The sequence below is a fragment of the Panthera pardus genome, unplaced genomic scaffold, assembly GCF_024362965.1.
Source record: "Panthera pardus isolate Hobbes unplaced genomic scaffold, ASM2436296v1 HiC_scaffold_15, whole genome shotgun sequence".
NCBI lineage: Eukaryota > Metazoa > Chordata > Mammalia > Carnivora > Felidae > Panthera > Panthera pardus.
In genome coordinates, this window is record NW_026526710.1 from 22,136,443 (window position 1) to 22,163,571 (window position 27,129).

The 27,129-nt window shown below is 49.9% G+C and overlaps 1 protein-coding gene across 6 annotated transcripts in view; it reads left to right on the forward strand.

Moving 5' to 3' along the window:
* TXNRD2 (thioredoxin reductase 2) overlaps positions 1–27,129 on the forward strand; it is a 66,218-nt gene that overhangs the window by 16,460 nt on the left and 22,629 nt on the right. For 3 of the 6 annotated variants that reach the window (XM_053902257.1, XM_019435567.2, XM_019435564.2), the window contains exons 3-9: positions 2,395–2,463; positions 10,147–10,203; positions 10,549–10,693; positions 11,315–11,389; positions 13,227–13,305; positions 13,864–13,926; positions 18,025–18,095. In XM_053902257.1, the coding sequence (XP_053758232.1) occupies positions 2,395–2,463; positions 10,147–10,203; positions 10,549–10,693; positions 11,315–11,389; positions 13,227–13,305; positions 13,864–13,926; positions 18,025–18,095 (559 nt within the window). Of the gene's footprint in view, positions 1–292; positions 491–2,394; positions 2,464–10,146; positions 10,204–10,548; positions 10,694–11,314; positions 11,390–13,226; positions 13,306–13,863; positions 13,927–18,024; positions 18,096–27,129 lie in introns of those variants that run through there. The other 3 variants (XM_053902259.1, XM_053902260.1, XM_053902258.1) reach the window with 3 other exon arrangements.

The following is a 27,129-nucleotide window of genomic DNA, read 5'->3' on the forward strand; positions in this document are numbered from 1 at the left end:
GGAGCAGAAAACTAAAGGACAATGGGCTCAGAACAAATTGGAGACAGACCTTTCTGGGGCTGAGCACTGAACGTGCAGTGGGGAAAGGAAGGCTATGAGACTGTTCAGGGCACCAGAGTGCACAGGTGTGTTCCAGGTAACCCCCACAGAGCAGCACCCACCTCATCCGCCCTACAGGCCCTTGAGGGTCCTTCCCCCTGGCAGGGTATCCCAACCCTCCTACATGTTTAAAGGAAGATTTCCTACACTTACAGAAAGTTCCACTGCTGACCTCTTTCACGGGTTTATCAGACTGAGAGGCTCCTGGGTGTGCACAGCAGGCAGGGAGAGCAAGCCAAGGATAAGCCCGCAATCTACACAGCCAGTTGGTTGCCCTGCCCTCTGCCTGATAGCAGGCAAAGGGGACACAGTGTGGGGCTGGGGACATCAGGAGCTTGCAGGGACCTGTTCTGTCAGCAGGAAGGACCAGCACCAGCACCTGCAATGGAAGGTAGGGGTGTTCTCCTGGGCAAAATCTTAGTGTTTCCCCTCCCCCTGTTCACCACGGGGCAGCTGGAGAGACACTGCCCTGCCCAGCAGGCGTGTGCTCTTCGCAGCCCAGCAGCAGCTTGTCTCCAGCCAGCAGTCTGTCCTCAGCTCTTTGGGCTCATATCAAAGCCACCAGAATAACTGACAAAGTTTAGGCCTCTTTAGAGCCCTTGAGTTGAATTTGGAGTTAGGTTCACTGTGGACTGGCTGTTTGAACCAAGTTATGGCTCCCTTCGATCCCATGTGCACCTCTCACACATTACAGGGGCCCTCAAATGCCACCTGCTGGACAGAACCCGGGGTGGGCCTGGCTTTGGGGTGGGTGCAGTGGAGCGTCTCCACAGGACAGTCTGGTAGCAGGCCACCATCCAAGCACCCAGACACAAGCTCCTGGTGGTGACTCCCCTAACTTCACCAACTGCAAGCCAGGGCCTCCTCTAGGCTCAGCTGAGCTCTTGTGTCCTTGCAAAGCATAGGTTCTAGACCCCTGTCTGTGGGACATCTACAAAGCCAGGGTCCCTGAGGGATGCGGTCCTCAGGAGTATTCTCTACAGCCTTGCCCACCAGAAAGGCCAAGGTTGCCACAAAGGCAGGTGCAGTGTTTTCACTTCTCAGGTTCCAGTGTGGCCAGCTGTGCTGGCCTTGGGTGGCAGACCCTTATTTGATCACAGGATCCTGTGCTTCACCAGGAGCAGTGGCTGGCTCTAGACATGCTGAAAGCAGTCTGACCTCCTCTGCCTTTCAACATACTAATAATTTTCTGTTATTTCTTCCTTTCTCTATAGGGACTAGGCCAGTGCCTGGTGCCGGGCCTCTCCATCTTGGGCCCTGTGTCAGAGCTTTGACCAGCCGGCCACACCTAAGGACACACCTACTCTCACCTACCCCCGACTCACTCCTTTGCTCACCACGACCCCCCCCCCCTTCTGACTGTCCCTTGCTTGCTTTCCATGCCAGCAGTTTGCATAAGAGGGACAGATAATGTCTTCCTCAGGGCAGGAAAGATGTGAGCGGCCCTCTGTGCCGGGCGTGGGAGTAGGCTTTGTGTTGCCTCCAAGGTGATGCCATGGTAAGCCCAAAAGGCATTTTAGAGTCACTTCTCCCCCAAGGCCCACAGTGCACTAGGCACTCTGAGAGGCCAGGGTGTGCTGCCTGATGCAGGGATTGCTTTTTATATTTTTCCTCACTCAGAACAAAAGGTGACTGTTACAGCCAAAAGACACACTCAAGAAAAGTGTTCTTGTTTTTCGTTTTTGTAATTTTGGGGGTAATTTTTATTTTTGAGAGAGTGTGAGCAGGGGAGGGGCAGAGAGAGAGGCGGACAGAGGATCCAAAGTGGGCTCTGTGCTGACAAGCTGACAACACAGATCCCAACGTGGGGCTTGAACTCACAAACCACAAGATCATGACCTAAGCTGAAGTTGGACGCTCAACTGACTGAGCCACCTAGGTGCCCCCCAAGAAGAGTGTTTTAATCCCATGTCTGGCTTAGAACGTTGGGTGACGTGTAAATTCAGAGCAGTTCTGAAGCAGAGCAGAACAGTTATGGAGCGTGAAGTTCAGAGCAACTTCTTCTTGACCTGATTGTTGTTGCAAAGGCAGTTACACACCTTTGGCCAACCTCACCTGGCATTGCTTGGTTTCAGGATTTGTACTGATGATGGATACCATCGTTGCCTTCTGCCTCGATGTGTGATGCATTATCACCCCAGACCATCACAGGATGGGGGCTCCGATCCTATAAAACAGATCCCGTACCACATTTAACTGGGCAGAGCTGTTTGCCCTTTGGAAATCACATGGTATCTTATGGGATCCATATCCCAGACTTGTCCTGACCCTTCTTCTCACCTCTCCTTTCTCCAGCAGGGAGGCAGGACTACAATCTTCTGGTGATTGGCGGGGGATCTGGCGGCTTGGCTTGTGCCAAGGAAGGTATGTGTCCTGTGCCCTGTATCCTGCCAGTGTGGCGGGGACTCCAAGCTTTCAGGGATGCCTGGAGAGGGCTGCATTGTTCTCGTAGCTAGGTGGAGATGCACCCTGAGTGGCCATGCACAGAATGCATTATCTCTGTAGCTGGCCTGCTGGTCTCTGGGGTCCTACATCCTGCAGGGTCACCCCAAGAGCCTCATCATTTTGCCCTGCTCCCTGCCGCTCCCGAGTTGTCTGTGCAACTCCCAGCAGCCAGGATGACACCCAGGTCTGAGCCTGCCCTCTTGGGCTGCAGCCCAAGGCCTCATGGGAGCTGTCCCCACCCATCTGACATGTCTCCCACCACCCACACCCTTGCTCACTCTTCTGCTACAGCCCCTGGCTGCCTCACTGCTTCCCGAAGGTCTTTCTGGCCTTGCGCCTCACCCTGGCTGTCTGCCTGGCCTGGCCTGGCCTGGTCTTCACCAACCTGGTTAGCTGTGGGGCTCACTCATCTTCCTTCAGTCTTTGCTGCCAAGGGTAGAATTACCCCCTTCTACACACATCTGGTCCCTGCTCCCGGCTCCACTGTCCTCGTTCTTAGCCCTGGCACTGTCCCACAGAGATCATGGTTTGTTCTGCTGTCCGTGTCTAACCAGATGGGTCTGGGCACCCTGGGGCGCTCAGTAAAGATGTGTTGAGTGAAAGGGCTGGACCCAGAGGCATCCAGAGACCTCGTGTTGCAGTTTACCACTAATCTGGATGCGGAACAGATGGCCACCGTTTCACTGGGGGCTCTGCTCTCTGCCTTAGGAGTGCCTGGCAGTCTGCTTGTCTGTCTAAATGATAAGGAGGCAGGTGAGGCAGATGTGGATGAGGGAGAGGGGAAGACAGGAGAGAAATGGTGCCCAAAACATGAAGAGTTGAGCAGCCACCCTGACCATTTAATTACAGCTCTCTGATATCAGATCCTGGGTTTTAGAATCACAGTTGGCATAAAGAAAATTTGCTGTCCACTGCTCTTGCTCTGAGGGGCAGAGGAGGGTGCCGGCCTGCAGTGGAGGGCAGGAACCTTGGAAGTCTCCCAGCTGATATGGGGGCCCACAGAGGGACACGAGGTCCTCATCCCATTGAACCACAGAGCCACCCCAAGAAACAGAGCATACAGACAGTTGTCCCAGTGGTGTGTCTTATAGCAGAAGAAAGCCCTGGATGTCGTGTCCATTCTAGTGTCTTACCTGTAGAGGCACATCTCTGTTAACCCACACCACTTCCCAGGTCTGTCTTTGCCTTTCTCAACAGTGGCATCTCTCCCTGTGGATGATTGTGCTTTTCTATAGCTTTACTGAAATACAATTGACTTAAAATAAACCATACATATTTACAGTGGACAACTTGATATGCTTTGACATACGTACACACCTGTGAAGCCATGTACGCAGTCAAGCTAGTGAACATGTCCGTCCCCCCCGTATTAGCTTGCCGGGGTTGCCGTCACAAAGAACCACAGGCTGCATGGCTTAAGTAGCAGAAATGTATTTCCTCACTGGAGCCTGGAAGTCTGAGATGAAGGTGCCAGCAGGGTTGTTTCTTCTGAGTCCTCTGTCCTTGGCTTAGAGATGGCTGTCATTTCTCTGTGTCCTCACATGGTCTTTCCTCCGTGTGTCTATGTCCTAATCTCATCTTTTTATATGGACACCAGTCAGATTGGAGTAGGTAGGGCCCACCCTATGGTCTCAATTCTAACCTCTATACAGACCTTGTCTTCAAATAAGGTCACATGCTAAGGTTCTGGAGGTTTTGGCTCCAACATGAATTTTGAGGGGACGTGACTCGGCTCATAACAAACCCCAAAGTTTCCTCAAACCTTGGGAACCCCTTCCTGCTGCTCCCTCTCTGCTGCATCCCCAGACAGCCAATGATCTGCTTTCTCTCACTACAGATTAGTTTGCATTTTCTAAAATCTTGTTATACAAGATGAGATCATGCAGCATGTATTCTTACTTCTCTGGCTTTTTTTCACATAGCGTAATTATTTTGAGATTGATCTGTGATGCTGTGTGCATCTAGAGTTCATTCCTTTTTATTACTGATTAGTATTCTGTTGTTTGCATGCACCACATGATGTTGGGCCAGTCACCTATAGGTGCACATTTGGGGTATTTGCAGTTTGGGGCTATTGTGAATGGTGCTGCTGTGAACATTTGGGTTTGTGTCTTGGTGTGGATGCATGTTTTCAATTCTCTGAGATCAATGCCTAAAAGTAGAACAGGTAGGTCATGTAGTATATCTCTTCTTTAGGTATTTTTTCATTTAATTGCCACAGTCTTTCGTAGTCTTCAACGTACAGGTCTCCACATCTTTCATCAGATTTATCATGAAGTGTTTCATATGTTTTCTAATAGCTTTTTGAGATTAAGTCATATACCATACTATTCATTTAAATTGCGTAATTCAGGGGCGCCTTAGTGGCTCAGTCAGTTAAACATCCGACTCTTGATCTCGGCTCAGGCCTTGATCTCAGGGTCATGAGTTTAAGCCCTGCTTTGGACTCTGTGTTGGGTGGGAAGCCTACTTAAAAAACACAAAAATGCACAATTCAGTAATTTTTAGTATATTCACAGAGTTTTACAACTATCACTACATCAATCATAGAAATTTTCACCACCCCCCAAAATTATTCTGTATCCATTAGCAGCCAGTCCTCAGCCCCAGGCAACCACTAATCCACCTTCTGTTTGTGTGTATTTGCCTATTCTGGATATTTAATATAAATATGTGGTCTTTTGTCTTTGTATCTTCCACTTACCATAATGTTTTCAGCACTCATCCACCACACAGCATATGCTAATGCCATATTCCTTTCAGTGGCTAAATATCATTCCACTGCATGGACAGATCACATTTTATTATCCACTTGTCCATTGCTGGACATTTGGGTTGTTTCTACTTTTTTGGCTTTTGTGAATAATGGTACTGGGAACATTTGTGCGCATATTTTTGTGTGGATCTGTTTTCCTGTCTCTTGGGTAGATACCTAGGAGTAGAATTGCAGAGTTGTGTGGTTTGACCTTTTGAGGAAATGCCAGACTATTTTCCAAAGTGGTTGTATCATTTTATATTCCCACCAGCGATGCAGGAAGGTTCAGATTTCTCCACATCCTCTCTAGCATGTGTTATCTTTTTTATTATAGTCTCCTAAGTAGGTGCTCAAATGGTACCTCCTTGTGGTTTGTCTGTGTTTTCCTAATGATTAATGACATGGATCATCTTTTCATGTGTTTATTGTCTATTTGCATATCTATGAGTAAATGTCTATTCACAAGTTTTGCCCACTTTTTTTTTTTAAAGATTTTATTCTTAAAACAATTTTTTTAATGTTTATTATTTATTTTTGAGAGACAGAGTACGAGCAGGGGAGGAGCAGAGAGAGAGGGAGGCACAGAATCCGTAGCAGGCTCTGGGGTCTGAGTTGTCAGCACAGAGCCTGACGTGGGGCTTGAATCCATGAACTGTGAGATTATGACCTGAGCCAAAGTCAGACGCTGAACCTACTGAGCCACCCAGGTGCCTCCTATGTTACATATTCATACATAAACATATTCTGTTTACTAGACCCTTACCAGGTATATGATTTGCCAATGCTTTTTTCCATTCCATGGATTATCTTTCTACTTTCTTGCAGCACATTTTTAATTTTGATGCAAGTCCAGTTTATTTCTTATTTATTTTGTTGCTATGCTTTTGGTATTTGAGAAACAGTGGTCTTACCCAAGCTCACAAAGGTGTATGCCTGTGTTTTCCTCTAAGACTTGTACATTTTCAGCTCTGACACTTAGGCCTTTGGTCCATTTTGAGTTCATGTATACATAGGGTGCGAGGTAGCTGCTTTGGGGTTTGCAGTAGACACCTTGAACTTGTCACAGTCTGCCTGCAAGTGATATTGTCCCACTTCACATGTAGTACGAAAACCTTAGTATGGTAGCGTGCTTCCCTTACTCCCTTCCGAGCCTTTATCCTATGTGGTCATATGTTTTACTTTTACATGTTATAAGCCCCATAACACATTGCTATTTTTTGTTTAAACCATTACCTTCAAAAAAGATTAAACTAATGAGGAAAAAATCTTACAGATCTGCCCGTGTAGTCACCATTTCTGGTGTACTCTTTCCTTTGTACAGATCCGAGTTTCCATCTGCCATCATTTTGCTTCTACCCTAAGGATGTCAGTGAACATTTCTTGTGATGTGGCTCTAAGAGTAATTAATTCTTCAAGCTTTTGTATGTCTGAAGACATCTTTATCTTGCCTTTAGTTTTTAAAATATTTTCTCTGGGCGGAGAATTCAAGGAAGATAGAGTTTTTGTTTGTTTTTTCTTTTAGTACTTTAGAGACATTGTCCTTCTGGCTTCTCACTTGCATTATTTCTTTTTGTTTGTTATTTGAGAGAGAGAGAGAGAGAGAGAGAGAGAGAACACAAACCCAAGAAGGCCCCATGCTCAGCCTGACACAGTGCTCAATCCCATGACCCTGGGATCATGACCTGAGCCAAATCAAGAGTGGGACACTCAACCAACTGAGCCACCCAGCAGCCCTCACTTGTATTGTTTCTGATGTCATCTGGTGCCTCTTTATCTCTGTGTTCTTTCATTGTGTGTCTTTTTTCCTCTGGTGGTTTTCAGGATTTTCTCTTTTCATTGGTTTTGAGCAATTTAATGAGCGTGTGCCCTGGTGTAGTTCTCAATTATTTTTCTGTTAGACTTCACTTAGCTTCTTGGGTCCATGGATTTATAATTCTCATCAAGTTGTGAGAATTTTCAATCATTATTTCTCCAGGTAATTTTCCTGTCCTTCCTCCTCTCCTTCACTATGGGAGACTTTAATCACACATATATTAGGCTGTTCCAAGTTGCCCCTCAGCTCCTGGGTGCTCTCTTCACTTTGGAGAGTTTCTATTCCTGTGTTTCCAAGTTCACTAATAAAAGAGTCTGCAAAGTCTAATCTACCATTAATCCCACCCAATATATTTTTTATCTCTTTTATTGTAATCTTCATCTCTATAAATCCGACCTGGGTCCTTTTGTATATCTTCCGTGTTGCTCCTTAACTTTTTGAACATGGGGAATACAGTTACAATACTCATTTTACTTTTTTTCTAATTCTGACAACTGTGTCAGTTTTTGGTCGGTTTCCATTAACTGATCTTTTCTCTCTTACGGCTTGTATTTTCCTGCTCCTTTGCATGCCTGATGGTTTTCGATTGAATTTCCCTTGCTGGCTTCTAGATATTTTTAGATTCCTAGATACAGTTTTGAGCATGTTCTGGAGTTTGATTCCTTTGCATCTTCCACTTAAGATTTATTAGGCGAGGGACACCTGGGTGGCTCGGTCAGTTAAGCGTCCGACTTCAGCTCAGGTCATGATCTCGCAGTTTGTGAGTTCAAGACCTGCATCGGGCTCTGAGCTGACAGTGCTGAGCCTGGAGCCTGCTTTGGATTCTGTGTCTCCCTCTCTCTCTGCCCTTCCCCCATTCAGTCTCTCTCTCTCTCTCTCTCAAATAAATAAAACATTTTAAAAAATTTAAAAAAAATTTATTTTTAATTTATTAGGCAGGTCCAGAGCTGTGCCCAATCATTTCCAGTGACTGGGATCTGACCTTAATACTTTCACAGCTCCCCAGGAATCATGTGGTTTGTCCAGTCTACCTTCTGGGAACAGGCAGTATTCCCAGCCCTGCATGATCACTGTCTCCTCTGGTCTTTCTGGATGATTCTTTCCTGGCCTCAGGTAAATTCCTCACACATGTGCACTGATCAGATGTCGGGGGTTCTGTGCAGCTCTATCCTCTCTGGTTCTCTGTCCCAGAAGCTCTGGCTGCCTCAGTCTCCCCAGGCTCCCAGCCTCTCTCCTCAGCCATTGAATCTGGTGGGCTCTGCCTGTGCTGCATCCTGAAGACTCTCCAGTTGTGAGGCTCACCTTGTTTGTTTCTTGTCTTCCAAGAATCACTCTCCTTGGAAGAGAAATGTTCGGTTTCTTGAAACCCTTATTTTATGTATTCCGTCTGGAGTTTTGGTTGTCTTGGATGGGAGGGTACATCCGGTCCCTGTTGCTCCATTGTGTCAGATGGGGGAGACAGACGTAGGCATGTTGGAAGAGTCCCCCTTGTTTTTAATTTTTTTTTAATGTTTAGTTATTTTTGAGAGAGAGAGAAACAGAGCACAAGAAGGGAAGGGGCAGAGAGAGAGGGAGACACAGAATCTGAAGCAGGCTCCAGACTCTGAGCTGTCAGCACAGAGCCGGATGCGGGGCTCGAACTCACGGACTGTGAGATCATAACCTGAGCCAGACACTTAACTGACTGAACCACCCAGGCACCCTCCCCACTTTTAAAAAAATTTTTTTTTATGTTTAGTTATTTATTTTTTTTTCTTTTCCTTTTTTTTTTCTAAAATTTTTTTTAACGTTTATTTATGTTTGAGACAGAGAGAGACAGAGCATGAACAGGGGAGGGTCAGAGAGAGGGAGACACAGAATCTGAAACAGGCTCCAGGCTCCGAGCTGTCAACACAGAGCCCGACACGGGGCTCGAACTCACAAACTGCGAGATCATGACCTGAGCCGAAGTCGGACGCCCAACCGACTGAGCCACCCAGGTGCCCCTATGTTTAGTTATTTTTGAGAGAGAGAGAAACAGAGCACAAGAAGGGAAGGGGCAGAGAGAGAGGGAAACACAGAATCTGAAGCAGGCAGAGTCCCCCTTGTTTTTAAAACAAGCACTGCGATCGTATCACTGATCAGTTGAACAAAATGGGTTTTTACATGAAGGCTCTAAAACTTTGTTCTGATCTTGGTTGATAGCCATGAATTGAGTACATTCTGTAGTATGTGAAACACTCATGAGTCACGATGTTTAAGTCGGGCATGCCCTCAGTCAAGTCCAGTGCCCAGGCTGGCGATGCAATTCCCCAAGTAAGCCAAGGGGAAGCCCTTCAATTATCCCTGGCTAATTGGTAACAGGGTCAGAACCTAGGATTGGTGGCCCTGGGAGGAATCTGCTCACAGCCAGTGGGGAAAGCCAGGAGACTCCAGACAGGAGGTGCAGTTGGAGCCCAGGTCTCCCTCCCACTTTGGGGCCTGGCTGATCCTGGACCTGCCATTTGACCTTCCATTTTCTCACCCTGAGAATGAGGTAGCAAATAGCCACAAGGGTAGACCTTGGGTAGAAGCCTCCCATGGTGTCCAGTGGAGAAGAGAGGAGATGAATGAGTCTACTGGGTAGGTCTGGGGAGAGAGCCAGGGGAAGCTCTGAGTCTGGGGCCTCTCCCAGGAGGTGGATACTCCTGTGATGCATGTAAGTATGCTCTGGGTGGGCACCAGGCTCATGCTGAATGTCTGGGCTTGGAGCCAGGTGCCGCAGAAGGCAAGGGAGGGCTGTGGTGGGCATATGAGGAAGGGTGGGCATCCCACTGGGTCCTGGCACTAGGGTGGGTCGTGTGAAGGCTACAGTCAAGAAGAGGCCCTAGGGTTTCCATTTATGGGCAGCACAGCTGTGTGGCAGCTGACAGGTGGGGAGATCTGGGTGTGGAGCTGGTGAGAAGGTGCTGGTCCTGGTCTTTCCCTGCCCTTTTCTGGTGGTCATGGGCCCCTAGGGTCCCCAGCCCCAGCCCCGAAGCAGCTGCCCATCTGCTCGCTCTTTTTGTCTTTCCAGCCGCTCAGCTGGGAATGAAGGTGGCTGTGGTAGACTATGTGGAGCCTTCCCCCCGAGGTAGGTAGCCCTGGATGGGAGCCGTGTGTCCTGGGGAAGAGGGAGGAAGGGTGCCTGGTTCATGCACGGAGGGTGGCTGAGCCTAGAGCCAGTCACCCACTGCTAGTTGGCATCTCTGGCACAGGTCCTGTTTCTCCAGTAAGTCACCATTAATGTAAAGTTCCTTGTTCTTATTTAAAAATGAATCTGACTATAATCATAGACAGTAAATTCACAGGGCAGTGTTCACCTGGAGCGTGTCTGAGTTGCAAACAATGACTTCAAGGAATCCTACACAACTGTAGAACAGGAGAGACTTCTAGTCCCCTGAATACAAATCTAAACATGCTCTTCCCAACATGCCAGGCACCAGGTGGGGCCTAGGCGGCACGTGTGTGAACGTTGGCTGCATCCCCAAGAAGCTGATACACCAGGCAGCGCTGCTGGGGGGTATGATCCGCGACGCTCCCCACTACGGCTGGGATGTGGCCCAGCCGGTCCTGCATGACTGGTGAGGAGCCCTGCCCACTCCCAGTGCTTGTCCGCTGCTCATGGGGGAGGTTGACTGCTCCATTAACCCTCACGGGAGCGTGCTATCAGAGAGTGGCCCTCACTGGGAACAGCTCTGTGCCCCACCCCTTGACATTTGGCAAAGTCTAGAGACATTTTTGTCTAGAGACACCACTGGTGGTGGGGGGGGTGGCTGCTGCACCTATGGGGTTCTGCTAAAGGCCCTATGGTGCACAGGACACCCTCACAAAGGTTGATCTGGCCCCAAAGACCACTGGTGCAGGGTGAGAAACTGATTCAGGTTCCACAGGTGGCACCTGGTCTGCTCTGAGCTGCACACAGGCCCCTCTGTGGTTCTCAGATGACCTAGACTCAGGGCCACTGCTGTGTCCTGGTGGCTGTGGCCCAAAGCCCCTGTTTTCCCTGAGTCCAAAGTCCCACAGCCCCAAACCCAGGACAGAGACAGTGGCCGTGGGGATAGATGTCACATTTTCCACCTTTAGAATCACTTTGTTTCTTAGTATTTCTGCTAACCCACTATTTGCATCTGATTGTCTGTTGTGGGACTCTATAGTTATTGCTTCTGTTGTGGTTTTTAACATCTCTTGTTGTGTGTTAATAGGAGGAAAATGGCAGAAGCTGTTCAGAATTATGTGAAATCCCTGAACTGGGGGCACCGGGTCCAGCTTCAGGATAGGTACTGAGGCCTCCTCAGGCCCTCCTGGCCCTCTCTGGGTCATTTCATACCTTGTCAAGCACTTAACTCCTCAAAGGCTCAGCAGTGATAAGACGAGAAGTCCCTGCCCATGGGGTGGGGGTGCACACACGAGAAGCAGGTGGGGTGAGTGCCCTGTGAGCAGAAGGCCACCCTGCAAGCTGGCACCTGCAGAACCTGGAGTAGCAGGGAGCAGGGGGCATGCTGGCAGGATAGCTGGAGCCCAGGGCTGCACCAAGGAGGAGGCATGCTCGGAGCTGGGGCTAGGGAGAACAATGGCCAGAGTGTGGGAGCATAGAGAGGGCCATCCCAGACGCCAGCACCTTCCTTGAGGCAGGTGACCTTTCTCCTGTCAGGGTGGACCACAGTTATGTGTAAGGAGCCCCATGAACCCCATGTTTCCCAGGCCCCACTCTGTGAAGTCCACAACTCACCTCTCATCTCCAAGGCTCCCACACCCTGAACCCCACACCTTACCACCCACCTCCTGGCACTCTAGGCGTACATGAAGGCACCTGCTGTTGTGTGCTGAAGCATATGTCCAACATGATCATTCTAGCCTGGGACAAGGTCCCATCAGCCCTTTGGGGTCCCCCAACCAAGATGCCGAGATTTCTTCCACCAAAGGATCCTCCCTGAGGAGCCACTACCAGACGGAGAGGTGCCCCAAACTGCACTTGACTCTGGCTAGGCTTTGCTCCTGGCCCTGTAGCTCTTCCCTGTGCCCATGCAGGTCATGGAGGGGACAGTGTTCCCTCAGAGGTCTGGTGGCTCTCATCTGAGCTCTATTTGCTTGGCTCCAAGGAGTCTTCCTGGGCCTGTACAGTAGGCAGCTATTTTGTACCCATGAAACCCAGGACACCTGAGCTGGAGAAGCTGGCCCACCTGCCCATCCTGGGCGTCCCCAGTGATCCCCCCCACCAGGGAGCTGAGCTGTATCCTGTTGTTTTTCCTCTGTGTGGGGCTCAGTATCCCCCAGTGCGGTTTGCTGGAAGCATAGGGCTCTGCCATCCATCCTGCTGGCCCTGGGCAGCAACCAGTCAAGTGCCAAACAGGCCTGACCCCAGGGCAGCTCTAGAGGTGCCCACAGATGGAAGCTGGTGCAGAACTTCTGTCTGTATCCTATGGCTATTGCTGAGCTGTGGGGGTGAGTGAGGACTTGCTTCCTACAGCTTAGGCAGCATATGGAGGCATGGGGCTTGATTGTGGGGAGGACATAAAGTCCAGGAGGTGATAAAGCCTTCCCAAATGTGCCAAGAACCCACCACTACAGGGTGGCCTTCATTATTAGAAGGCGTGGATCATTTCTACACACCATGCACCTGACCACCCTTATGTCCTCATCAGACCTGTTTTCCAGCCTTATTATCCCCTAGAGGGATGTAAGAGTGTAAGAGTAATGTCTTCCTAGTGGGCACCCTTCCTTGTCAGCAGGAGGTTGGTCATTTGGATGGCGGGGATAACTGGGTGCACGTAGGGGCCTCTGTTCCCTGCCGGAAAGTGCCCAGGTGACAAGGATGGACCCTAGGGAGGCTCAGCCACTTCTGTCATCACACACACCAGGGCTGTACTTGGGCTCTCAGAACCATGCTGGCTTCTGTCCAGCAGTTCCAGTTATCTATGGTCCAGGGGACCCTTGGGGAGACGACAGCTATCCTTCTCCCCCTTCATGCTTCCCAGTGCTGTCTGCCCCACCTGAGCTGTGGGCAGGGGGCTGTGGGTCCGAGCTAGGCTTTTACCCATCTGCTCCCTGTTTAATCCCATAAGTGACACTTAATTTACAGAGAAAATATTTGACAATCTTATTTTTATTTTGCAGAAAAGTCAAGTACTTTAACATCAAGGCCAGCTTTGTCAATGAGCACACGATTTGTGGTGTCACTAAAGGTGGGAAAGAGGTGAGTGCCCAGCTCTCCTGAGTGGCTCCTCTCAGGCAGTCCTGACCCTTCCAAAGACCTGGGGTGCTGACTCCAGCTTCATTCAACCCCAGTGATGTTCGCAGTAATAAGTGCTGCTGGAATTGACAGCAGATCTCTCTGAGGCTGGTTGTCACTCTCCATAAACAATGAAACAGACCACTGAGATGCATGTTGTGCTAGGCTGCCTGCTGCGCTGGGCGATAGGGTGGGTGGTCACACCCTTGCAGAATTTTGTGGGGATTGGAGGAGACAAGACACCTGCAGGGTGCTCTGTAAACTGGGGGTGGGGGGTGGTGTTTGGAGTTACAATGTCTCCCTGCCCTCTTCTGTTGCACCCCCTCCTGGCTTGCGTACCCTTGGCAGGCTCCCAGCTCCAAGGGACCTCTGAGCTCCTGGCTGGAGGGTCCACACTGCAGGGCAGCAACTGTAATTAGAAAGTGTGGGTCTCTACCAGGGGTACCTGTGGGCAGTCGAGCCCTCTGCATCTGTGTGCCACAGTACATCTGTGTGACCACAGCTTCCTTGATTTCTTCTCAGACTTTGCTTTCCGCGGAGCATATCGTCATTGCTACTGGAGGGCGGCCAAAGTACCCCACCCACGTGAGTGTCCCCAGCACACAGCCTTCCCTGCCACCCTGGGCACGTTCATGGTCTCTCAGCTCATGCTTCCCACACCAGCAGCATCCCCATTCTTTCTTTTCTTAAAGAAATTAGTTTTTCTATATTCACTGTTGTCACTTTTTCTTTCTTTTTTTTTTTTTCAGTTTTAAAGTTTATTTGTTTTGAGAGGGAGAGAGGGTGTGCACACACGTGAGCAGAGGAGGGGCAGAGAGAGAGAGGGAGAGAGAATCCCAAGCAGCCTCCGTGCTGCCATTGCAGAGCCTGATGGAGGGCTTGAACCCATGAACTGCGAGATCATGACCTGAGCTAAAACCAAGAGTCAGACGCTTAATCAACTGAACCGACTAAGCCACCCAGGCATCCCTGTTTCTAATTCTTTCTCATGTCCATTCTACGGAAGCAGGTCAGCAGGGACCCAGTACTGCTGAATCCTAAGAACAACTGTCACTTCACTCTTCAGGTGGCTCTGAGACACCACCGCACCTGGTCTTCTTTATCTTGCTTTGCTGATTCTTCCTTTTCTCTTCAGCCTCAAAATGTTGGAACATCCAGGACTTTAGCCTTTTCTTCCTTCCCCTACCCCAAATCTTGCTTTTAATTGACATAAAATTTATACACCATAAAATGCACCCTTTTAAAGGGTACGATTCAGGGAGTTTTAGTATATTCACAGTTGTGCAGCCATCAGTCTCCACTACCTAATTCCAGAACATTTTCACCCCCAAAATGAAACCTTGTACCATTAGCAGTCACTGCCCATTCCCTGCCTCCCCAACCCCTGGCAACCACTAGTCTGCTTTCTGTCCCTATGGATTTGCCCACTCTGGACATTTCACATAAATGGAATCAGACATGTGGCCTTTGTGACCTGCTTCCTGCACTCAGCAGAATGTTTCCAAGATTCCACATTGTAGCATGTGTTAGAACTTCATTTCTCTTTATGCCTGAGTAATGATCCATTGTGTGGGTAGACCATATTTTGTTTATCCACTTGTCCACTGATGGACATCTGAATTGTTTCCACTTTGAGTTGTTGTGAATAATGCTGCTGTGAACATTTATGTACAAGTTTTTCTGTGGACTTAAGTTTTCACTTCTCTTGGCTATATACCTAGGAATGGAGTCGATGGTCAGTTTTTAACCTTTTGAGGAACCACCAGACTGCTTTGCAAAGCAGCTACACCATTTTAGATTCCCCCACCAATAACATGTAAAGGTCATACTATACTTTCTTGTTTCTTCACATTTTGTAATTTTCTTATTGAAAAATGAATATTTCAAATAAAATAATGTGTTAACTCTGGAAGTCAGAATCTCTCTCCACTGTAGGATTTTGTTTATTGCTATTGTTCGTCAGGTGGTTTTCTGAACTGATTTTGTAAAATCTATATTCTTTGTCATGGGAGGCCACTGACGTCTCTGCTCAGTTAGCTTAGTGGTCAGCTAGTAACTAGACAGAGGTTTCCTTAAACACCTGGAGAAAACACACAGTCTTTGCTGAGGGGTTCGGTAGGCATTTGGGGACACGCTTTTGACATTTAGCCAGGTACCAGAAACTCTGCCTTAGCCCTCACTACCTACTTGTGCTGGGCCTCAAGGCCAGCCAGAGGTGAGAGTTTCAGGCTGTCTCAGGCCTTTCCCTGGTGTGTGCACAGCCCAGTGCCTACACCTGGCCTTCTAGGTCCCCAGGAATACGTGGGACCTTTTCAAAGCTCCAATGGACGTCTCATTCCTTGGCTTTTCCTTTTAAACTTTTGGGTAGTATGTTGCTTGCTTCAGCTGTTATCCATCACCTCAGGCAGCTGTGACATTACATCACTGGGAAGATCCTCCTCAGAGAGAGCTTTTGGCCCTGGGCAAGGTCAAGAGAGGTGGAAGATAAGCCTCTTGAGTGGGGTCTTCTGGGGAAGCCCCAGCCAGGTCCAACAATGACTCTGGGAAGGAGCTTTGGAAGGCCTCTGGTTCTGTTCTGCTCTCCAGTACGTTTTTAAAGTCACTCTTCATTTCTCAAGGTTGGTGCTGAGCTGAGAGATGGGGCTAGCGTCAGTTAAAACTCCACCAAACTCACTGTTCTTACCAAGTCTCCGCCATTTTTCTTGACTAAATGTTCCCTGTGTTGGGGCACCTGAGTGGCTCAGTCGGTTAAGCGTCCGACTTCAGATCAGGTCATGATCTCACGGTTCGTGAGTTTGAGCCCCGCATTGGGCTCTGGGCTGATAGCTCAGAGCCTGGAGCCTGCTTCGGATTCTGTGTCTCCCTCTGTCTGTCCCTCCGCTGCTTGCACTCTGTCTCTCGCATTGTCTCGAAATAAATAAACGTTAAAAAAAAATTTTTTTTTTAAAGTGCCCTATGTTGCCACAAGCCTTTGGTTAATTTCCACGGTTCTCAAAAAGTTGAATTTTACTCTTTTTTTTTTTTAATTAATTTATTTTTTTTTTTAGTTCTGGCTGTTTTTATGGAGGGGTGAACTTTGGGAGGTCCTCAGTCCACCATTTTCTGCCAGCATCTCCTCCTGGCCCCGTCTTACTTGAGGGTGCTTCTCTGCCCTCACCCCCACAAGGAAGGTGGAGCTAGGGAAGGGGCTCTCCAGTCAGGGTAGTGGAGAGCGGGATGGGAAGCAGGAAGCGGTTTGGCTGAGGTCACAACCACATGGGTCTCACAGGGGAACCTGGGAACCAGGTGGCACAAGCCCTGAGCCTCCACATGGGCTGTGGTGAAGTTAATGAGGCCAGTGGATTTCCCAGGCATGGAGGCTGCTTCTGCCTCCTAGTTAGACAGGACAGAGCACAGATGGAGGAGGAACAAGGGAGTGGTTCTGTTTCTCCTCAGATGCTTAAATCCTAAGCCTCTACTTTTAGTTCGATGCTTTCTCTGGAAATGGGGAACAGAGGGGGCACAGAGGGAAATGTACACCTCCAGTCCTCAGAGGCTACCATGCCTCCCTTCCAGCTGTCAGGCCCTCAAGAGCAGCCTCCAGAGGAGACAGGTGGCTTGTGCACAGAGGTGGCCCTTGGGCAGATTATGTGGCTCTGTAGGGTGGCAGGGTGCTATTGTACAAGGTAGCTACAACAGACGGGAAAGGTGGGTGACCCTTAGTGACCCCCACACCCATCAGCCAAGCCCACATTGGTTCTGCTTAAAGCCCCTGAAGGCCACAGTCAGCTCCCAGGAGCTGGGCAGTCGTCTCAGGCAAACCTGCATATGTGCCAGGGTGCCCTGCAGAGGCAACAGGCCTGGGCCCACCGTGCTGGACCTCAGCTGGGCAGCCACCATGTCTCCATTCGCTCAGAGGAGGACAGAGCAGGAGCTGTCCGGTGCAGGGGGAGTCAGCTTGGTGGCCACTCCACCCTCCCATCACCCACCTCCACCACACCCTCTCTGGGTGCCTGCCAAGAGTTGCTTATGTTTTAGGCCCTTTGATTTCCAGACCTTTCAGTTTTCTTTGCACAACCCCGAGAAATTCCTGACTTTATTTTTATTGCCAATTGGAATCATAAACTGTTTGCAGTCTGCTTCCTCTCCACCAGCACATCTTACTCTTCTTACTCTCATGGGCTGCTGAGAGGACGCTGGTCCTTGTGTCTCCCCAGTCTGCTTGACAGTCCCTCTTGGGCTCCTCTGGGATTCAGGAGAGTCTGTACAATTCCCAGGCTCCCTCAAGAGTGCCCAATAGCATCCAGCCTTCAGCCTTGTGCCTTTGGAGCCAGCCTGTCCCTTTATGCCCTGACTCACTCTGCTCCTCACCTGCCCTCCTCTCAGCCCGGGTCTGGATCAAGGGGAAGGCCCCAGAGAGCAGGGAGAGCCATGCCCCAGCTCCCCAGCCACCTCATACAGCCAAGGTGTGCTGGGGTGTTTTGCCCAGTAGTGGATGGCACACTGAGTCAGATATAGCCTGGTCACCTGTCCCCAGAGGCTAAACCTGAAGAAAAGTCTGTGGAGCAAGGAAGTGCACCCATGTGTGAGCCGGGGTGGTTCTGGCTGAGTTGCGTCTACAAAATGGTCATCCTCTTTGGGGGAAGTCTCTAGGAACAGGCTAGGTGATGCTCTTCTCACACTGATCCTTTTTTTTCTGGGTAGATCGAAGGCGCCTTGGAATATGGAATTACAAGTGACGACATCTTCTGGCTGAAGGAGTCCCCTGGAAAAACGTAAGACCTGGCATGGACCTTAGTGGAAATCCTCTTGTTCACAGTTGCAAACATCAGGGCCATTTAGAACCATATGTTAGTCCTGTCTCTCTAGTCCATTCTTTCTTATCTACTGGAAAGAAGGAAAGGGAACATGGTTCTTGTGCCCCTTGGTGGGGCTGTTGACATACTGCATCCTGTGACTGTCTTAGAAGTGATGACACAAGTATTACAAAATGCATCAGCCAACTGTCTAGGGCAGCGGTTTTCAAATAGGGTTCTTGGAGCCCCCAGGGTATCAGTGGGTCCCGTTAAGGACATCACAGAGGAAGGATATTCAAGGAGGAGAAGGTAAGGCCAGGTCATTAGGGAAAGCCACTGACCTCTCCTTGGGCCTTGATTTCCCCTTTCCTCTGGTTTACACCTTGGGCTTCCCTGAAATTCAGCAAAGGCTCCAAAGTTCTCAGAAACCATAGCCCAGTTGTGGAAATAAGACTTGAAGTGTGTGAGTGTTTTTACACTTCCTGAGCAGGTGATAATGCACTAAATGCACTTCCTGTACCCACAGAGCAGGCTGTTAAGGGGGAGGGGGGGTTTCAGGTCCAGACAACTCTTGTGAGCGGCGTTGGGGGTAGTAGTTGGGGGGGTGGGGGACTTCATGCTTGCAGGGACTGGAAAGGCCACCAGAGGGCAGCAGAGGCTTGATCGTCAGTAGACGCTCGGTGGCCTTGGGACTTGGTTTTGAGAATATACATACATACACACGGGGTGGAAAAGCGAGGAAAAGTGCGAAGGTAAATGGGGGTGTGTGTGCAAGTGTATGTGTGTAGGCACGGGTGTGCTCTGTTTATTGCTGTTTCACTCTTCATGAGACATCTCTGTTCGCAGCCGGGGCTTGATTCCCTTGAATGGATGTGATGTAGTTTATCTTTTCATGACTCATGAGCATCTCCCTAGTCTCTTTTTGTCATCATCATGAAATGCTGCAGTGAAAACCTTTGACGTGCATCTTATTACTGTCATAATGCTTCTTGCATGTTATATACACCTGTCAGGGGTGTTTCCTACAGGTAGAGAACCCAGGTGCAGGGGTAGGTGCTCTTCACACCTTCACCCATGCTGCTAGCAGGCGCTCCCTCCTGGTGGGCTGCACCAGCTTACAGGTGCGCTTCTGCCTGCTGTCCCCCTTCGCCCTGCCTGGGACTTCAGCTTTTTCATGAGCTGTAAAACAGAAGGGAACCTCTCCCCCTGCTCCTTTGGGGTGAGCACCACTTGTTTGTGCCCAAGGCCTATGTGGTCCCTCCCCGTGACTGTGGTCAAGCTCATGCAGGTTTGCATCCCTCTGTCCATCACCTTCTACCAGTTCCCCCAGCTGTGGTTTGTCTTTCTACTTGGGGGTACTTTTTCATACAGAAGTTTGTAGTTTTCATGTTGTCACGTTGATCATTTTTTTCCTCTATGCCGAAATTTCTGAGTTATCTTTTCTTTTATCATCAGCCAATTGGTTAAACATGGCCTGATTTTATTTGGATTTGCTATTATTAGTCATCATTTCACATATTTATTAGCCATTTAAAACTGAGTGTGTTGGGGCGCCTGGGTGGCTCGGTTGAGTGTCCAACTTCGGCTCAGGTCATGATGTCACAGCTCGTGAGTTCGAGCCCCGTGTTGGGCCATGTGCTACAGCTGGGAGCCTGGAGCCTGCTTCGGATTCTGTGTCTTCCTCTCTCTCTGCCCCTTACCCACTCACATTCTGTCTCTGTCTCTCTCAAAAATAAACATTTAAAAAAAATTTAAAAAAAACTGAGTGTGTCTGTGAATGTGTGTGAGAGAGAGAGTGTGCGTGTGTGTGTGTGTGTGTGTGAGAGAGAGAGAGAAAGAGTGTGTGTGTGTGTGTGTGTGTGTGTGTGTGTGTGTGTCTGTGTGTTGTCAGCTTGGTCCTTGGCCCACTTTCTATCCGGTTTTCCTTTTTTCTTATCTGTTTCTTATCTTCCAGCTGGTTTGCGTATTAAGGCTGTGATCCCATGTCGTTTATACTGCAGATTTTCTCAGCTTGTCATGTCGTTTAACTTGTGTGATGTACAAATGGTTTTTTTTTAACTTTTTTTTTTTTTTTTTTTTTTTTTACGTACCTTAGATCTCTTTTTACACTTAATGGCTTTTAGATTTATTGCATGTTCAGGAAGGCCTGCTCCACCCCCAAGATTGTTTTTGAAAAAGAGCCCCTGTATTTTCCTTTAGGCCTTCCACAGGTCAGATTTTCCTTTGTGACCTTGAGGTATTTGCAGTTCATCTGTGATATGGTATGGTGTGGTGTGGTGTGGAATGGAGTGGAGGAGTGTGGTGTGGAATGGTATGGTGTGGAGTAGAGGGTGTGGTGTGGAGGGGTGTGGAGTGGAGGGGTGTGGTCTTAAATGGTGTGTGGCGTGGAGCGGTGTGGAGTGGAATGGAGTGGAGAGATGTGGGTGGTGTGGTATGTGGAGTGGAATGGAGTGGAGTGTGGTATGGAGTGGTAGAGAACAGGCTTCTAGGGTTCCCGTGTCGCTGACCACTCACCCTTGAGCCGGGCTGAAAGCTCCATCCCCGAGTGGAATCCCGGTCCTGCTCTGGCTCCTGGCTCCCACTTTCCTGTATCACTGGCGCAAGTGCCTGGCGTTGGCTTCAGATCTTCTTAGTTTTCTTTCGCATTGATTCCTCTGGGTGGAATGTAGACCTGGTTTGCCAGCCTCTCCACAGTGGTCTGCTGGACCCGTGGTTCAGCCTTGAATGTGCAAGTGCCTGGGAGGCCAGCTCCCTGCACGGAACTTGTGTCCTGTCTGAGGCTGCCATGCGCTTCAGTTGTCTCGGCCCATGACCAAAGGCCAGCATTTTCTGAATCCCAGTCTTTTGTCACATTAGTTCCTGCATATTCTGTTGTTTTCTTTTGTTTGCTCTTTTCCCATTACATTTTTTTTAAAACATTTTTTTTTTTTAACGTTTTATTTATTTTTGAGACAGGGAGAGACAGAGCATGAACGGGGGAGGGTCAGAGAGAGGGAGACACAGAATCTGAAACAGGCTCCAGGCTCTGAGCTGTCAGCACAGAGCCCGATGCAGGGCTCGAACTCACGGACCGCGAGATCATGACCTGAGCTGAAGTCAGCCGCTTAACCGACTGAGCCACCCAGGCGTCCCCCCCATTACATTTTAAAAGTGGTGTCTTCAGTGCCCAGGAAGGGGTCGGTTTCTAGTGATTCTCTCCCTAGCCACTGGTCATGGAGGCTGGGTGTGTGGAGAGGCTGGCCTAGGCCATCACTCAGGGCTGGGGAGGGCGGGAGGCGCAGGCATGGTGGGTGCCACCGGTGCTCAGCCTGGTGGCCCAACCTGTGGGCCCCTCCTCTGTGACCGAGTGCCTGGGCAGTGGCCTGCTCCGCTGGGAAGACACCACCCCAGATATTTTGGTCAGGAAAGAAAGTGCTGTGTTTATTTTCTTCAGAAAAAAAACATTTAGAAGATTTTTTTTTTTTTTTTTTAAAAAGCTCTTTCGTTTAGAAGGAATCTAGGTATGTTATTGTTTAAGAAAAAAGTGTTTGCAATGTATCAGTCACCCGTTTCGTTCTGAGCATGATTTATGTGAGGAAATGGTTTTTTTTAAAAATTAAGCTGGAGATATATCCCTGTACGATGCTTCTGTGAAAATGCGGCTTTTGTCCGGTGCTGTTAATGCAAGTTGTAACAGTGTGATATGGGAGTCAGTGTTTACATGCTACATTCCTCTGCTGCAGTCAAAATAAGCCCGGAGGGTCTACAGTAGCATTTCTGTATTTTATCAGCTTGGGCTGGGGCTGAGGGGGAGGCCTCTGCTCACACTTGGAGGGGCTGTTTCTGCCAGATTTATTTGCCTTATAAATATTCCCTGTGTTTATTTTAACTTGCTTTTAAAATGGAGCTGAAATTAATATGGACCTGAGGGCTGCCCCCCGGCCCTGTAGTGCCTCCCACAGCCAGGCCGGGCATTTCTGCTTGGTCCCATCAGGAGGCCCAGCCGGTGGTGGAGGGTGCCCAGAGAGCCTGGGCTCCGCCTGCAGCGGGTGCCGTCCCCACTGGCCTCTGGGTGGGCACGTCCGGCCCCACGTCCCTTATGGGTTCTACAGCATGCACAGGGCCTTCCTCCCTTCGTCCCTCCCCATGACGGGGCACAGGCAGCATCTGAGACCTTTCAGGATGTATCGGAGTGGGGCACAGTGGCGAGTAGCCCTTCGTGAGGCCTGTGTCCTATGGTTGCTCCACGTCTTTGCCCCCTCAAGGCTTGAACCCCAGTGGCCATAGAGGTGTTGTAGGCTCACAGACATTTGAGGAGTGCCCCTATCCTCCTTTGCTCGAATCCAGGTCTGGGGAACCTAAGGCTGGATAGATGATAGAGAGGGGATGATGAAGCCCAAGCCCAGTTGGTGGAAAGAATTAAACACCCTTCACTACACAGCTGGATTACCCCAAAGGTAACAGATCATGTGTAGAAAACTCTAGCATATGCAGTGTGAGCTCCCAAGTCCATGAGCAGGACCCTGTGAGGCCAGGGGGGAGATGCATCCCGGCTGCCCAGACCCTCAGAACCACACCCCTACCTGAGGCATCCACTCAGCCTAGGCTACCCGAATGCCAGCTTTGTGTCTGGCTTCTTTGGCTTTTCCATTGTTCTTTTTTCTTCATTTTTCTGGGTAAATCCAGGGCAGGTTGAGGAGGAACAGGAAGTGAGGAGGATTCTGGGAGAAGAACAGGGTCCCCTAGGCAGGTAGTAGGAGCCCCTTCGGAAGGAATGCTCAGGGGGATGATGGCCACTTCAAGAAACTATCCACCACCAGTGGAGGAAATGGGGGTGCAGGGTGTGCGCTGCCCTGCATGGGGAAGTTTGGAGAAGGCATGCAACTCTCCCTGCCCCAGCTGTCCAGCCTGTCTGGCAGGTGGAGGGAGGGTGGAAGGGAGAAAGGGAGGCCGACTCACCACAATGCTTTCAAGGAGGCAGGCACTGGGGTATCTGGATCCTTGTGCACCCAGGCAGCTTGGCTCCGCCTTTGATCACACAGCCGGGTGACCTTGGTTCACTCACCTGGAGGGTCACCCCCTCTTTCAGGCCTTCTGGACCCGGGCATCCTGGCTGGGACTTGGGTCCAGCTGCCCAGCCTGCCTGGGCCAGGATCCTCAGGTCTGTGCACACTGTGACTATTCAGGCAGTCTAAAGGTGAGGAATTGAGGTCACTCTGCTCCAGACCCCCTTGGCTCCCTGGCCCAGCTGGTCAGCACTCACACCTAGGGTTCACGCCATGTCTGCAAGGCCAGCTCTGTGCATAGGTGGGCTCTGAGCGGGGAGCTTTGGGGTGACTTAAGTACTGTCACCTTTCTCTGACGTAAGAGGACTTGAATGAGACTGGAGTCACCTAGGGGCGGCTCTTCTCCCACGTTGGCCTGACACACAACTGAGTTGCTGTTTCCAGGTCACAGCCTGGACCCGGCTGTTCCCACTCGCCAGCCCAGGACTGTCCGCTCTCCCACAGCTGCACAGCCTGGCCCTCTCTGTCCTCGGACCCTACTGCTCTGTGAGGCAGAGTGTTTTTGTAACTCAAGCTGATTTAACACTGCCTGTCAGAGTTGGTCCTAAGAGTTTTTTGTTTTTTTTTTTGTGACCCTTATTTTAAGTCTGGAATCTGACTAGGTTTTGTGATCATTTTTCTCTCTCCCTGAGCGCAAAAGGGAAGAATATAAAATTTATCTTGTGAAGAACCACAGCCGTTTGGTTAGGAAAACTCACTCCTGCGAATTTTCTCATTTCCTGCTTAACCTCCACGTTCATTTGGTGTGACAGCCTTGTGTCCAGCAAAAGGGAGACCAGCTATCTGCCTGACACTTGGCTACCAGCCTGTAAAGCCCCACTGACCATCTCCCTGGCATGTCTAAGACATGCCGGGCTTAGGGGCTGAGGAAGACAACTCCTCCAGGTGGCATCTGTTATGAGGCCAGAACACAGAGGCTCTGGCTAGGCGGAGGGGGGCCCAGTGTCAGGCCCTGAGGGGTGGGATGGGTCTGGCAGATCCCAGGCAAGCCCGGAGCCAGCCCCCACTGGGGAGGGGGCCTTGGGGCCCCCCACCCTCCTTGCTGCCTCCCCGGGGCACCTGAGCTCACAGCTCGTTTGGCATTTCCTGCACTGGTGGGGCCGCCAAGGAGCCAGGTGCCTGCCGTGAGGGCCTCACTTTGTGTGGGTGTTCCCTTTGGGGAGCGGATCAGGGGCCTTCAAACTCGAGAGGCAGGTGGAGGGCTCTTTAAGCTGGGGCTTCATGGGTCTGAATTAAGGCTTTTGTTTCTGCTTCCTCCCCCATTCAGATTTTGAACAAGAAAGCCTGCCCTGTGATTAGGCTAATCCCACAGTAGTTATACCTTCGCATGAAATGTTTGCACACCGAAGGGCACAGAGAGCAGAGCTGCCCAGAACACACGTAAAATTGAATCAGGGGCTCCCAGGATGCAGGGTAGTGATTTCCCATGTGGACTGATACCCTTGTGTCTGGGTCTCTTACTGTAGTGACAAGGTGAGTGTTTCCAGGCCTCAGAGGCTCACTCGGGCCCTTCCCCCAGATCCAACAAGCTGGTCCTGACTTCTTCTGGCAGCACCCCTGTCCTCCTGTGGCTGGCCAGGGCCAGCAGTGGTCATCGTGCCTTGGCAGCTGACCTCATGGTTCCCAGGCCCCCTTCCTGGCCAAGAGTCCCTTAGCAGCTAGTGGAACTTGTCTACAGTTTCAAAGCTACCAATAAAAACAAAACAGTGCCCCTGTCTTCTGGCAGCCCCCCACCCCTCGTGATCTGGAGGCTCCGGTGTCTGTCTGTTTTTGCTTTGGCATTTTCCTACTTTAGCTCATTTGAAGAGAGTTCTTGGATCCTGTTTTCTGCAAAGAATAATGATTATTTGATAAATTGGGCACAGGGATGGAGTGAAAACCAATACTCACAAAGACAAGAAGAGACCCAAAATTACCTTCAAGAAAGCAGGATGCTTGCTTGTTTATGAGATTTCAGCTATACACATGCAGTTAAGGACACCCACTTAGGAATGGCTGAGCTGGTGCCTGCTGTCTCCCAGATGTGTCCTCCATTGGCAATTCAAAGCTGGTGGCCTGAGGGGTGGGCACCGTGACTTTGAGGTGAGAGTAGGAGACCCAGAGCATTGAGGTGGCTCCATGGGAGGAGCTGGCTGCTCAGCACCTACATGACTGCCCACCCTACCTCCCCATCCAGCTCCCCATCCACATAGTGCAGGGGGTTGGGGAGTTACCCAGAGGCTGCAGAAACAAAACAGTTTTTTGCCAGAATCAGGAGACTACACTGCCGTGTCCTTGGCAATGTGATAAGAGGGCCTGGGGTTGTCCTGTATGCTGCACCCAGCAGCCAGCTGTCTCCCGCTGGAGGGTCCACTTTACAGAGGCAAGAAGGCTCCAAGACAGGCAGGGACAGCCCCGCTGTCCAATGGAGGGCCTCCCCTAGTGCCTGCATGGCCTGCCTGGCTGGGAGGCGGTTGGCCTGCGCCATCACCACCACCAGAGGCAGGGAGCAAAGGGCACTGCATGTTTGGCATTGATGCTTTTACCCAACTTCATTCTTGCATTTAAGGCAGGATGTTCAAAGCAGTTAAATTCTGCTTGTATTTTAAGTAACTTGTAATTTCCTATCTTAAAGAAAGGCTTATACCTTTCACTGCATATATCAAGCACAAAAGAAGTTAGGTTACATAATTTTGAAAATGTACCTATACAGAGACATGCATATTACACATATACGTGGCTATGTACACACGTGGATACACGTGCACTCCAACATGTCTATTTCTTAAACATTGGCAGGCTCGGATGGAGCTCTGAATGCATCTCCGTGCTTCTGGCCAGCCGCGGGGCCATGTCCCTCTCAACTTTTTCACATACGGAGCTCTGTTCACTCACTTCAAATATGAATCCAGCACAGTTCTATCCCCAGCTCCTGAGAGGAAGCCGTGTGCCAATTGTTCCCCGCAGGGCACCTTCAGCAATATTCCATGGGATACGCTGCTTTTTGAAATGGAATTATATCATTAGTACTTGCTGGGATTAGTGCTGACATTGGGCTTATCCATCCTTACATCACCTCCTCTTGTTCAAAGGCTGAAGGGGTGATCTGACAAGCCCACCCACATGTTACCACCCGGGCTGGGAATATTCATTCTGTGTTAGGTTCTGTGCACATGTGTGGATGTGTGCTTGTGTGCATGTGTGTTCATGCATGCAGAGTGGAGCTGAATAACAGGAGAGGATTTATTCTACTAGGGCAAATATTTTATTTTATTTTTTATTTTTTAATAATTTTTTTAAGCTTATTATGAGAGAGAGACTGAGAGAGTGTGAGCTGGGAGTCGGGGGCGGGGGGGCAGAGAGAGAGAGAGAGAAAATTCCAAGCAGGCTCTGCAACATCAGTGCAGAGCCCAACATGGGGCTCGAAACCGTGAAACTGCATGACCATGACCTGAGCCAAAATCAAGTATCAGACATTCAACCAACTAAGCCACCTAGATGCTCCTATTAGGGCAAATATTTTAAGTGACTCTGCTCAGTGCCTGTGTCCCCCTCTGCCTTCAGGTGCCCTCATCCTTGCTCAGGGGAGCTGGCTCTCCTGGCCCTGGCCTGTGTGTGGTGGCACTGGGCAGGCACGTGTGGACCTTTCCAGCCTGGCCTTCCATGGTCCAAGAATGTTCTGACTATAACTGATGCTTTCCCAGAACCTTCCCCACTGTCTGGTGTCCTCCCTGTCCTGCAAAGCATCTCCATTTCCATCCTGGCCACAGGAGGTCCAGAGGGACCCCATGGCAGAACTTACATTAGGACAGAAGGAAAACCATTCCACTTCTAATGAGATTTTTCTTACCAAGTCCACAGACTCTGTGTTGATCCCACTCCCAGGACCTTGCACAGGATGTGCTGTTTTGTCACTGACCACTCACATCCTTCACCACCAGGCAATTTCCCGACTTAGTGACATAGTGTTTGTCCTTTATTTCACAGTC